The 14,757-nt window shown below is 32.8% G+C and overlaps 1 protein-coding gene across 1 annotated transcript; it reads left to right on the top strand.

Moving 5' to 3' along the window:
- Positions 1-9,317: 9,317 nt before the first annotated feature.
- On the top strand, positions 9,318-13,341 carry LOC149549409 (putative fatty acyl-CoA reductase 5). Its single transcript, XM_089792793.1, has 10 exons — positions 9,318-9,467; positions 9,593-9,696; positions 10,110-10,309; positions 10,416-10,516; positions 10,602-10,800; positions 10,899-11,060; positions 12,239-12,320; positions 12,404-12,673; positions 12,749-12,876; positions 13,003-13,341. The coding sequence occupies exons 1-10, from the start codon at positions 9,392-9,394 to the stop codon at positions 13,148-13,150; spliced, it is 1,470 nt and encodes a 489-aa protein (XP_089648919.1). The 5' UTR covers positions 9,318-9,391; the 3' UTR covers positions 13,151-13,341.
- Positions 13,342-14,757: the final 1,416 nt, after the last annotated feature.

The raw sequence follows: 14,757 nt of genomic DNA on the forward strand, positions 1-14,757 counted from the left end.
TAAACTAGTAGTAAATTTAACTTGCTTCTAAGTTTTGTGGCCTATCTACACCTAAAGAATCAAAGTCATCACAAGTCTCAATTTCAATAACCACAATATTACAAGAAACCCATCTAGTAATCTAAGAAATCTAGAGAGTATTTCTTCCTTTTATCCCCCTGACAGGGAACCTAAGAGATCACATAACTAATAAGGGTAAAAGTGGAATAAATTTTATTCTATTTTTAGCACAAAATTGAAGCACATACATTTCATTTTCAATTCTTCTAACATTAAATATTTTGATATATCTCATTGATTAAATATATGAATATTATATATTGACTCAACAACCAAGTTCTTATAGGTTCCCAAACATCACTACTAGAAACACATACATAAGTTCCCATAAGTAAAAATCATCATAAATATATGAACAAGATTTCATTATAAATAATTAAATCCATTATTACAATTAGATAGCGTAAAAATCACATATACCCATTCTTCTTTATTGCAACTAAGCATGTGTACATATACATATTACAAGGAGCATATACTTATAACATTTTTCTCCTCCAACATGATCTCTATACAAAATGGATACATAAGTATTATATCATAGTCATGATACAAAAATATGATGTTGCAACATCTAGTCACACACAAAAAAAGATGCAAAATTGGAATGTGTGAAGAAAGATCATCCAAGGCTCTTGAAAAACTCTGGAAAAATACTCAATGGATAAAAGACTTTCCACCCAACCATGGAACCTTACTGCCCCTCTCCCCTAAGCTAGGAGATAACACAAGGCCCCACACCAACTTCAAACATAAGCAAGGGGATAAAATAACTATTTTAACACTGATAAAGTTTATTGCTGATCAATCTTGTATCAAAAATTCAAACTGATTAGGTATTGAATTAAACTTGATAAACAAATTACAGAGAAGGAAAACTTTAAACATGAACAAGATCATAAATCATATGATGATGACATATTGGAAATGATAAACTTATGCTTAAACAATGATAAAGTTTATTGTTAATCAATATTCTATCAAAGTTTCAAACTGATTAGGTACTGAATTTAATGTCATACATGAACATATCTAATTTAATGTCATACACAAACATATCTAATTTAATGTCATACATGACCATATATAATTTAATGTCATACATTCACAAACATATAATATAAAATGATAACCAATAATGTCGTACATGAACAAACATATCATATAAGTCTAATAATTTCATGCATCAAATAAATGCAATACATCAAATATAAAATGTCATATATAGATCAAATGTATATCAAATATGTCCACTAACATAAAATCCAACATATATGTCTGTTGATGCCTATACATGTACATGTCTATCAACTATATCCTCTCCTTCCCATGAGGGGAAGGAAACAAATCTCTAGAGGCCTTCGATCGTCATTTGGAGGGAGATGGTGGTGATGATGGGGTCCTCCTCACACGCTCATTTGTCCTCTTGTTGAAGCTCTTCTCTAACTCAAGCTGATACAAACAAAGTAGAAATGAATCAATAATTATTATACATTGAAATCAAATATATGTACACACAAAATTGATTATTTTCTTACCGCCATCATATAGTCGCTCTGCAAGTCCACCTCAAACGCTCGTGGACGATCAGGTGTGACAAGACCTTACAACAATTGAATCAATATAATCACTTATAAATAACATTAGAAATTTTGATACTAACTATTATAAACAACAACTAAAACCAATAAAATTCTTTCATACCTCAGTCAATGGCTGCGAACTAGCCATAGCTGCGGCCACTCCATGATCGATGGACTATCAGGGATGAGGAGGAGTGTCCGATGTCATGAGATACATGTCATACAATACATGTTACATCCAACATGAAACATGAAACAAATATATCAAATGAATTAAATTAACATGAAAAAAATTTACCTCTACAAAGCTCATATGATGTCTATGCTCTGAGTCTATTGTAAATGTCGACAGTCCTGTAGAGAACTGATGCACATGCATAATTTTTTTTGTCAATCCTTAATATGATTACTTAATAAATATATGTATTAATTTAAATGATTAAATCAATACATACCTCTGGACTCATGGATGGGGTAAAAAATGGGGCCGAGAGATTGCTACTAGGCCCGCCAACACTCAGACCCTGAATTTTGAACAATGTCATTAGATGCTAATTAATTAATCATTCACTATACATATGAAATGTGATCAAATTAGTAAATTATAATTATAATTTACCTGTGTCTCAATGCCAAATGTGTCACTCATGAACTGATCAGTGACAAGCCCATCATCCGCACCATCTCCAACATGAGTGCCAAATGTGCATAAGGATCTACATGATGTGCACATGTGACCCTGACACACTAAAGGCTCCCCCTCAACTAATGGACTCGTGCAATGGATGAGCATCTGTGTCAAAGCATTAATGGTCCCTAAAACGCTAGCCTCTACATGTTCCTTCAAAACTGAAGGAATAGTCACATGCTCACCCTGTGGCTTGACCACAGGTGCCCTAACTACATTAGGGTCACGATGTGCCCCCGACCTCTCAAATGATGACCCCCCACCTCTACCCAAGGATTCTAATATATCAAAATAATTAGGGATCTCCCCAAGGACAAACTCACAATACAATTTCTTTAAAAAATACATGGGGACCTCGTGATTGTTGCAAGGAGGGGCATAAAAAACCATCCACCATATATCCCAAAAATTATTTCTAATAGCATCGTGTATACACCAATGGATGGGGAACCGTTTAGTACCATCTCTAACAATATTTTGTTCACATATTCTACCTTTTGGTATATCTTTTTCTTTAACATCTTAATATGACAATTTATTTGCATAAAATCTTTTTTGTTCATCCCTCTTAACTTTCCAAACATCTAACTAACCACTAACTAAGGCTATTTGGGTCTTAATGGATTCGAGGGACAATGCCAATTGAGCCCTCATTGGATTGGTTTGTCCAAATTCTTTCAACCGATCAATGAGTCCTTTTAATTTAGTTTTGCCTCTTTCTATTTCATTTATTATATTTTCTTGTGTGCCAGGCGAAGGTCTTGCAATTGGTTCAGGCTGCAGAATTTGTTGTTCTTCTTGGGGAGGGTTTTGGTTTTGATTTTCTTGAGGGTTTTGAGCTTCTTGGGGATTTGCTGGTTGATTATTGGCATTTCCTAATAAAAAATCAATTGAAATCTAAATAAATAAACAAATCTAAAGAAAAATTGTAAAAACCCTACAAAACAATATAAAAAACCTACAAAACAATATAAAAAACATATCAAACAATGCAAAATGAAATTTAGATCACATACGGCTTGGGTGTGCTCGTGATCTCGAATTTCGCTAGTGAGGAGGCATATTGGCAAGGCGGGTGGTGAAAAGCTTTGTTTTCTCCAATTCATGTACGTGCTACTGTTGGAGGAAGGTTAAAAGCAGAGATAAAATAAATGGGCTACGGGTATGTAGCCCATTTATAAAAAAATAATTTTTTTAAAGCGTGTACTCAGTGCATATACCCATATGGAGTTGATTACATTATCTCTTATTGCAAAAATCAAATTTATTAAATATTTGTTTAGAATACTACCATTTATTATGATTTATAAATTGATAAACTAAACATGAAAATATTTTTTCTTCATGGTGATATGTCTTGCATGATATTTATATGACATAGTCAAAGAACTGTGGGGTAAGAGGCATAAGAGATTTGGTTCAAAAATTGAATTGAATTTCGGTGGCCTCAAGTAGAGTCCTCCAATGTGGTGCCAAAGATTTAATACATATGTATTGTTATTTTGGTGTTCTTAGATTGGACCACTAGGTTTATTATAATTTTGATGGTGACAGTTTTATGTATTGATGGTATGTTATTCATTGGTAAAGAAAATATATGTGATTTTATAACTTAATTCTCAACTTGTTGATAAATTCAAAATCAAAGATCTTGGTGTAGCTAAGCAAAATTCTTAGGATGTAAATTAGAAGAGATGGAGTGAACAAAAAGATGTCTAGGACTTGAAGTAAGTATGTAAACCTTATTTTATAAAGGTTCAACATGCAAATGTTTATTCCATTGTATGTTTCTTTTATAGTTGTAATAAACTTATCCATTTTAGATTATCATACATTCCCTTTAGATATGGAAGACATAAAAAGATTACCTTACCAAAGTGCAAGTTGGAATTTTTATGTATTCTTACTAGTTGGAATTTTTATGTATTCTTCATTTATATCATGCATTGCCTAAGTAGTGGAATTTATTATTAGATATGTCCACAATCAAGTGAAAGAGTTTATTGGGATGTAGTTAAAAGATTCTTTAGTTATTGGGAGGTTACCTCAAAGTATTATTTGTGTTATCATGATAATTTTATAGGAAATAATATTTATCTTGATATTCATAGTTATGTGGATTTGGTCTTGGTGGGTGATATTAATAGTAGAAAACCCATCAATACTTATGTGTTCACTTGAATCAATTGTACAATAAGTTGGATGAGTAAGAGATGGTTTGTGGTTTATTTCCTTATAACTAAAGTAGATTATATAGCAACTACTCATTTTTTGTAAATATATCATTTGTCTTAAAAGACTACATTCAGATATTGGAGTAAAATAAGGTGTAGTGATAGTTTATTGTGATTGTATCCATGGGATTAGCTAGTTCCTCATTGAATCAATTTATGAAATACATTTTTTTTAAAAAAAACCTGTAAAGGGGACCACATTAGATGTTATTCTATACTTTTTAAGAAAAATAAAACTACTTTATATGTCTCCCAATTTTTACCCCTTTATCTCCAATAATTTAAAATATGTAGCTCAAAAATGGATTTTTAGCACTACAACTATTGTAGTTGTTAAATCTTCAAATTTTGAGTGTAATTAGCTTCAATAGCTCATCCAAGAATAGTTTACCTAATTTTAGAAGAAAAAAAATTCACTTCAGAAACTTTTCTACGCCCATCTATATATACTTAGCATAGTTAAATATATTAGATTATATAAAATATGAGTAATTTTGAATAAAGAAACAAGACACCTTAAATCTTTAAATTCTTAATTTATTTTAATTAGGAGATATAACATACATTATTTTAATATGAATGTATGTATATGCACTAATAATAATAGTAAATTTTGTTGCTTGTAATGCATGACTACTTGGACATCTCTACATAGGTACTAGTCAAAACCTCCAAATGATCACTTTGGGAGATTTAATACATATTTTCTCACCCTAGAGTCGTCATAATGCCTAGAATACATAACAATGGATTTGAACCCTAAGGCAAAGAAGGAAACCCGTAAATTTCTTTGAAATCCAACTAACCATCAAGGAGAATAAGGTGCATGAAATTAGGATGGGTGACTAGTGGGTCCTCTTCCCGATGCATGAGTATTGGTGGGTACTTCTAAGTAATTACTTTTATACATTTGTATATGTAAGTACTCATACCAAATTCATTGTAGCTATCAAGAAGCCAAATGTGAATTGGAATCTAATATCTAATTTATCATTTAAGAGCCTAGGTTACATAAAGTTATGATGGGTAGGTCTTAGATCATCTCCCCTATGCATGAATATAAAAATTAGATATTTTCCTTCTATAGAAGTTTAAGCTAAAGTTGAGTGTTTTAATTGCAATTGAAGACAAGGATGAATCTCATAGTCATATCTTTACTATCCTTGACTTTCTCACCCTGATGATGGATCCATGTAGTGTGATTGGAAATGTTGATGATAAAAAAATACACACAAGCAAATCCAAAAACAATTTATTTTACAAATGAATTGTGGAAATCTGATAATATTAAAAGATTTTTTTGTCAGTGAAATAAACATTAAATGATTCTATTCATTGGATTGGGTTAGTTGGATTCCATAAAGTAATACCCACAACATTTATAACTTCTAGCTATCATAGACACGTTGTTCCAAACTTACATTATTCTTTATATCATATATTTACATTATATCTTCTTCAACACATATTAAATTTTTTATTTTATTTTTATATTGAATTGAAACACAAGAAAGCAACATCTATAATAAGTAGTTGAAAGAGATATACAATGAACTAAACTAATATATTTTCCTAAATTTTATAGATTACTATTTGTATCAATTTCCGTAAATCTCATTTATTAATTTCAAGGTATTAATTTCAAGATCGAAAGAAAATGTTACATGGTATGTACGGGACAAGTTGTCAACTAAAACATTGACAACTCCCAACTAGCAATTCATACAAACGAGGTCTTCTAGATAAACTTAAGCAATGCTCAACTAAATTCCACTAGTCTAACTATAACTATAGAACGAAGAAATCTGGTCATCTAATCCCTGTACTTCCTCGTAAACCCCAATACCATTAAGGGCCCGTTTGGTGAGCGGAATATTTGATGGGAATTCGCGGACCCGAAAATTTATGTTTTACAAAATTTAAAAAAATGGAATAAGAATACATATTCCAATACCACCTATTTTGGTGGAATTGCAAAGCCTCATTTTTGGGCCAAAAATGGAATATGTATTTCATTTTTGCTTCGTATTCCAATCCTGTTTTAGTGCATCCAAACAAGAAATTCACAATTTTTGGAATACGTATTCCAGAATATTCCTATTCCTATTCCGCTCACCAAAAGAGCCCTAATCGCAATCCTGTATTAAAAAACACTTCATACTGTTTTGTATTCTTCAGATGGATTGTGATAAAAATAAATTACCAACATTTCAGATTACATTATTAATCATCACCAAACTTGATATCAATGACTGTTTTTAGCAGCATTCAGTATTATTCCTAATGTGTGTTTAGTACAGACTTTAAATCCGCTCATGTCAACATTGAGCAGTGATGAGAGCTTCTCTAGTTAAACGCAAATAAGTTTTTGGGACCCATAACAAGAACAAAAATATCTGCCGCGCTATTAATATTTTTGTTTCTTTTGTTCTCTCACGTCAGTTGAGAAGGTTGTTGCGTGCCATTCACTTCCATAAATTTAAATGCACAGGTTGGTACGTGTATAGCAATAGTACGGAGTATTAGGATCTTTGATGACAATGTTGATCGCAAATCAGTTTATCTTATGTTCTTGAATGATATAATAAATTGTTTCTTTCATGTGATTTAAATATAATTAATAACTATTATTTAATTTTTGGGTACTTACCATGATCAAGTGGAGATTTGTTATAGGCAGATTATTTTCTCACTAAAAATTTACAATATAGAAAACAAAAGTTCTTAAATTTGTAAAAATACAACTATTCATTAGTAGATTTCTTGTTGTTTTCTGCTATGAACCATTGAAATTAAGAAAAAATTATACTGAGATTATAGTAAAAATTTATTGTGTTTTGATAATTACACACAAACAATCTAATTATTCATTCTAAATATCAATAAAGTTATACAATTAATTACCTACACAAAACAAGTTGTAAACACAATTCATATGATAAGTAGGAGATTCATATGATAAGTAGGAGATGATTTCCACAACTAGTCAAATTGTGATGTGAATCATCTCCTACTTATCAATTGATGAGCTTAAGGGGCTTTCTAATGAATGGTTCATAAGGCACAACACTTGGTGAAGGTTTTGCAAATGGGGTTGCAAGCTTTGGGTTTAACTGTGGAGGAAACTCCGTAGTTAAGCGCGCTCAGGCTGGAGTATACTGGGATGGGTGACCTCCCGGCAAGTCTCGGTGCTTCACCCCTGTGAGCATCACCTAGATCCAATGAGTGCTAAGTGTTCCATTTATTCTCATGAGAGATGGATTCATGTTGAATCACTACTCATGAAACATGGGTCATCGAGTTTGACTCAAAAATCACACAGTTAAATTCTGATATTCACATCACAATTTGACTAGCTGTGAAAATCATCTCCTACTTATCAATTGATGAGCTTAAGGGGCTTTCTAATGAATGGTTCATAAGGCACAACACTTGGTGAAGGTTTTGCAAATGGGGTTGCAAGCTTTGGGTTTAACTGTGGAGGAAACTCCGTAGTTAAGCGCGCTCAGGCTGGAGTAGTACTGGGATGGGTGACCTCCCGGGAAGTCCCGGTGCTTCACCCCTGCGAGCATCACCTAGATCCAATGAGTGCTAAGTGTTCCATTTATTCTCATGAGAGATGGATTCATGTTGAATCACTACTCATGAAACATGGGTCATCGAGTTTGACTCAAAAATCACACAGTTAAATCCTGATATTCACATCACAATTTGACTAGCTGTGGAAATCATCTCCTACTTATCAATTGATGAGCTTAAGGGGCTTTCTAATGAATGGTTCATAAGGCACAACACTTGGTGAAGGTTTTGCAAATGGGGTTGCAAGTTTTGGGTTTAACTGTGGAGGAAACTCCGTAGTTAAGCGCGCTCAGGCTGGAGTAGTACTGGGATGGGTGACCTCCCGGGAAGTCCCAGTGCTTCACCCCTGTGAGCATCACCTAGATCTAATGAGTGCTAAGTGTTCCATTTATTCTCATGAGAGATGGATTCATGTTGAATCACTACTCATGAAACATGGGTCATCGAGTTTGACTCAAAAATCACACAGTTAAATCCTGATATTCACATCACAATTCATATGATTAAAAACATTTTTCTGGACCATTCTATGTATTGATAGATAATCTTTTAGTAGATTTTAAATTTAAATGCTTACATCAACTGTTATTGAGACTTTGCCAGCAGAATGCAATACATGTTTACTGAATTTTTACAGCATTGTGAAGGTCGCTTATTAAAATGGAACCAATAAATTTCTATTCTATTAAAAAACAATTATCACATCCACAGTAAATCCATTACCACATCCAGAGTAAACCCAGCTCCTTGTAAGCATCACCTAAATCCAACCAGTGCTGAGTGTTCCATTTATTCTCATGAGAGATGAATTTGTATTCAATCACTACTCATGAAACATAAGTCAATGAGTTTGACTCAAAAACTACACACTTAAATACCCATAGCAATATTACAACAATCTCCCTATCTTCCTATATTAAGTTTTACTCTAAATTTGTTTGTTTCTTGGGACCCTTCTGGAATTTCAAATAAGGCTGACTGATTCAGGGGTAGCTGTACTTTAAAGTTTAGTTCTTTAAAATTCTTGTATTTAGTTCAAGTGATGCGCTAGTTTGAATTTGCCTAGAAAAGTGTTATTTTTTATACCAGAAGTAAAGTCGGTAGTTGAATCTCATTTTATTAAAGCTAACAATCCAGAAGCTTATTTATTATGTGTTAACATTATATTAGTGCAATGAATTGAATATGCTATAGTGCGCCTTATTTTCAATATATCAGGGAGCTTTAGAGCTTGGTTCTGTGTAAACATGGCTGTTAACATGGTGGAGTTTCTCAAGGGTAAAGATATCTTTCTGATAGGAGGCACAGGTTTCTTGGGCAAAGGTATTTACTTAAGTTATTGTTCTCAAAAGTGCCTCATGGATTTGTGGGTGTTGGAATGGTTGGAACATTTGTTTGTTTAGCTTGAAATTGTTGATCGCTAATTGAGTTTTGTCTTGTAAATTTAGTGTTCATGGAGAAAATCCTTAGAGTGCAAGGTGATGTGGGGCACATTTTCACTCTAGTCAGAGCACCAGATTTACAATCTGCCAAAGAGAAGCTGGAAAAACAGGTAAAAGAGAAAACAAAATGTAGAACAATGTGATTGATGTGCAGAAGCTTATACCTTAAGTAGAAAAAAATACCCATCAAATTATATGAAGAAATCCCCCCTCCCAAAATGAGTTCTATTTATCTAACCTTAAACATGCCTCAATCAGTGTGAAATTTGTTTTTTAAGTAGTTCATACCGATTTCAATATTTTTTCAACTTTTTGTTTTCAAGAATCAAATTTTATGATCATGATCTTTATTAATGGATTATAAAGTTTTTCCAAACTTTGATAACAATAAAAATCTCTGTAGATATTTTGTTAGCAAGGGATCAAATTCTATGTTTCTTCTTCATAATTGATTATAGACTTTGATCTGAAGTTTTGAATATATGTATATTTAAATGATTTAATAGTCATTGTTTCCATACAGGTGTTTACTTCGGAACTTTTTAAATCTCTAAGAGAGCATTACAGGGATGAATACAGCAGATTCATGGAGCAAAAAGTGATCCCTGTTGTTGGAGATGTGACAAAAGATGATTTGGGAATGGAGGAAAAAACTAGACAAGAGCTCTCAAAAAATGTTGATATTATTGTGAACACTGCAGCAACTACAAGCTTTTATGAAAGGTCTGACTACATTCATGGAGCGCAGATGTAAAACTGTAGCATTTCTTCTATAGAAATCTCTTGATTATAAGGTTGAATTTGTCTTTCTCTTTGTTCTGATAATCAGGTACGATGTTGCCTTGAACGTAAATACTTTGGGAGCTGCTAATGTTGTGAGATTCGGAAAAAGTTGCCCTAAATTAGAGATTCTCTGTCATGTCTCCACTGGTATGTTTGGGGACCTTAAGCTGTCATAAATTACTATTTATGGTAAATTACTCATATCGTGTTTTCTTGTCTCAATTTGAATTAGCCTATGTAAACGTGGGGAGGTCCGGTATAATAAAAGAGGAGGCACTGACAAGTGGAGAGACAGTTGGAAACATACCTTCACCATGGGACGTTGAGTGTGAACGTGAATTAATAAGGAAAACTCTTGAAGAAATTAGAACCCTAAATTCCACACAAGAAAAGATAGAGACGGGTCAAATGAAAGAGCTTGCAGAGCAAAGGTATTCTCTCTTGTACACCAGGGTTTTTTAATCAATTTCTTTTAAGGTTTTTGAATGTAAAAGATCTAACTAATCAAGTGGGGTCTGTAAATTCTCAGAGCAAGAGAATTTGGTTGGCCAAATTCTTACGTTTTCACAAAAGCAATGGCAGAGGTGATGGTGGATCATCTCAGAGGTGATATACCAATAGCAATAGTGCGCCCCAGCATAATTGAAAGCACTTTGTCAGAGCCCTTTCCCGGTTGGATTGAAGGACAAAGGTACACCACTATTATTTTGACTTTAAGTACTCTTCATTTTCAGTAGAAAATGACCTCAAGAATTAAATGTTTCTCAGGAGAATTAATAAGTGGCACAATTAAAAGTTGGAAATGGGCTTCATTCTTCAAATGTTAAAAGCTATTTTGGATTTTGATGGTTGTTACTATTATTATTTTGATTTTAAGTATTCTTTCATTTTCAGTACCAAATAAGCTTCAAGAATTAAATGCTTCTCAGGAGAATAAATAAGTTAAAAAATTTAAATGAACCTCATTCTCTAATTGTTAAGTTATTTTGGGTTTTGATGGTTGTTACAATTTTTACATTGAAATAATATTATATCATCTATTATTTAGATGAATTGAGAGTTAGGAAATAGAATATTTCACATCATAAGGAACAAGTAGCGAATTAGAGTCAGAGAATAAGTTGTAACTTATTTTGATAATAAATCATGTCTAGAATTTCTTAAATAGGGGAAACAAGCTAGTTGCTGCTTATGTACTTAATGCGTCATTTTGACTGTCATGTGAAGTTTTACAATGACACTTTTAGACCACCTCTCGCTTTAGGGGTTCTACAAAGAGCTCCCTAAATGTGAGAAAGCCTAAATGTCAGCTTTAAGCTTTAAGAACTTATTCTCTAATACTGATTTTTAATATTCAGCCTACAAATATAATTTTCCTCATAAAATATTATGATATTTTAAATTTTAATTGTTTTTGTAACTTGAACATTACAGTTTATATTGTATTATTGGTCATTAAGATAAGTTAAAGGAATAGAAGAGAATGTTTCAGATCCTATTATATGATCTATTATTATGACTTATTGGAGGGAATTTCAATAGATGGTATGGTGTAATTTGAAATATTTTTTCTTTCATGTTATATCTTATCTTATGATGGATCATGTAGTATGATCTAAAACATAATGAAGAAAAATATTCAGAAATTAGATTTGATTAGTCTCTACTGTGTTAAAATCTAAATCATTTCTATTTCCTAACATGATTGAATTTAATCCTTACTATTACTCATAATAAACATTACTAATAAAATTATCAATCAAAAATCCCAAAATATCATTACATTAATATCATAGCCCTTAAATTTCAAAGTTCTCATTATTTCATGTTGAAGTCTCTAACCATAAACCATGATTTCCTGGTTGAAAGGATGATTGATCCGTTGTTCATTGCATATGGGAAGGGACAACTATCAAGGTTCCCAGCAGCTCCTAACTTGATAGTAGATTTGGTGAGTGAAACTTTCGAAGTGGTCTTACTCTCACTAACAAGTTGTAACAAAGTAGTGGAAACTTTCTTTTAAATATTTTGCAGGTTCCGGCAGATATGGTGGCAAATGGAATGATATCCTCCATTAAAAGACATGCTTCAACCCCAGGTCTCTACATATATCATCTCTCCACTTCAGTGCAAAATCCCATGCTTTATTTCGCTGCTCTCGAGGCTGCCTATGAATACTTCAAATTGAATCCATGCAAAGATAAGAAGGGTCAGAAGATACTTAACATAAAAAAGCCCAAGGCCCTGCATAGTATGGAGATATTCAGACGGTACATGACGCTTCATTACAAGATCCCACTAGAGGTAATCAACGAATTATTTGCACAGACTACTAATTAATGTGCACAGATTTATTGATGGCTTTTACTTTTTTCACAGATATTGCATACTGTTGACTTTCTCGTGTGTGGGATAAAGAGAAAGCAGTACAATCGCCTGCTTAGAACTTATAACTTCATAATGAAGCTTGCAGAACTCTACAAGCCCTTCATCTTTTTCGAAGGAAGGTATATCTTTTCATGTCAGATTCTCTGAGTTTATTCTGGTTAACTTTTAATGTATTTATTATCTCAGCTGAACTTCTGAGCTATTCAGTTCATCTGCTGTTGACTTCTAAGCATTGGGATTAACAGGTTTGACAATTCAAATACCAGAGGTTTGTGGGAGGGACTATCCAATGAAGATGCAGAAAAGTTTAAGTTTGATGTTAAATGCATTGACTGGATGAATTATCTTTACCATGTTCATATTCCAGGACTCATGAAACATGTCAGCTCCTAGAATATGTTTGGAAATAATTTTTATGTATTGCTTTAAAAGCATGACTTTTAATTTAACAAATTGAAAGTGGATGGTAATCGCGTTTATATTATAAAAAAGGTTGTTTCCGGTTCTAATTGAGATTTTTGGATAAAGATTATGATTTTTTATAAAATTTGTTTGATATTTCAAATTACATTCAGTAATTCATCATCAAGAAAGAGTAATCTTAAATTAGATTTAAGATATGACTATATTTATGTGATTATAGTTATTTTATTCTTTGTTTTTAAAATTTTAATATAATTTCACACCAAATTGAATTGAGTTTGAAATCAATTTTAAAATAGTAATTACAAATTAATAAAAAAATAATGGGAAGAAAAGTCAATCCCCCATAGTCATAGTTTGGAGCTAAAGCTCTAAGAAAAAGGCATCATATAAGAAATTGGGCCTTGCTTAGAAAAGAAGCACCCTCAAATAGCCAATGTCGTAGCTAAAGGAGGTGGAGAGTCTTTCTCATATTTCTTTCCCAATCTTGGCTTAGTGTCTAGTTCAAGGTATGAAATTTTATGTCTAGATCTACATTGTCCTTCTTCACCTATTTAACATCACAGCATGGTGAAATAGGCAAATCCAACTCGGGATAACCTTTTAAAGAGGAAGGCAAATGGTAGTATTTGGCAAAGTTGGCCAACAAACATTTGGTGGCGAAGCCCAAGTGGTGTCTACTACAAGAGGATATGTGAGGTTGAAGCACAACAACATAGAGGCATAACAAAGATGTGAGGTGAGAAATGTTGTTGGGGTGAATGACGGTGAGGAGGCTAAGACTGGGAAGTGCTTGTATGGCACCAAGAAGAGCTATGTCCCCTACAGTAGTCATGGGAAGTCGACGAACCACAAAATTACAAAAGCCTCTAGCAAAACTGTGGCCAAAATACATTAAGTATTTCCCCAAAATTGTAATAGCTCTTGCAAACTTGGGTCACCTTATCTACTTGAACCTAGATTTATAACATGTCACATTATTGCATATACAAGCTTTTGCATAAATAGATACTTTACAATCAATTATGACATGTGAAAGAATTGTTGCATTTCTACTTCCAAAATAGAAAAATAAAATAAAATCAATGTGAAACCGTGTCAAAGTTGTAGAAAAGGAAAGGGAAGGCCATGGATACTTTCAAGAAGAATCATATGCCATGAAAATAACTATGCTCGAAATGGAGAAAAAAAATCATGAATCCAAACCCAATAATTGTGAGCCCTATGAATGAACTATAAGAAGTGAAGAAAGAACTCAGAGTGGCCATAAAAAGGACACCAAAGATCTAGAGTACCCAAGTAGTGGAGACAATACTATAATGGAAAGCCTTGGAAAAGAATAGACAATGTAAAATGTGGGATTTTAGGTTCAATTATAGCAGACCATACTACAATAAAATGTAATCTCCATGAGAAATGAGAAGAATGCAAGTGTCATCATTGGTTCAACAAATCCATCATAGGTAAGTGGTGTGAAAGGAAGAGATATCCCTATCTAGGTTTGTACCTAAGAAAAGTAATTTTGGGGTATCATCACCAATCCTTCCACTAAGAAGTAAGACTAGTGATGTCATTCA

The sequence above is a fragment of the Cupressus sempervirens genome, chromosome 7 (assembly GCF_028749045.1).
Source record: "Cupressus sempervirens isolate cs-2001-9-10 chromosome 7, ASM2874904v1, whole genome shotgun sequence".
Taxonomy (NCBI): domain Eukaryota; kingdom Viridiplantae; phylum Streptophyta; class Pinopsida; order Cupressales; family Cupressaceae; genus Cupressus; species Cupressus sempervirens.

What these genes read in the sequence shown, in the direction of transcription:
- LOC149549409 (XM_089792793.1), top strand. Translation starts at nt 9,392, where the DNA reads ATGGCTGTTAACATGGTGGAGTTTCTCAAGGGTAAAGATATCTTTCTG. An exon ending in AAAGAGCTTGCAGAGCAAAG is followed by an intron (nt 10,801 to 10,898) that starts GTATTCTCTCTT and finishes GTAAATTCTCAG; the next exon opens with AGCAAGAGAATTTGGTTGGC. An exon ending in TTCATCTTTTTCGAAGGAAG is followed by an intron (nt 12,877 to 13,002) that starts GTATATCTTTTC and finishes TGGGATTAACAG; the next exon opens with GTTTGACAATTCAAATACCA.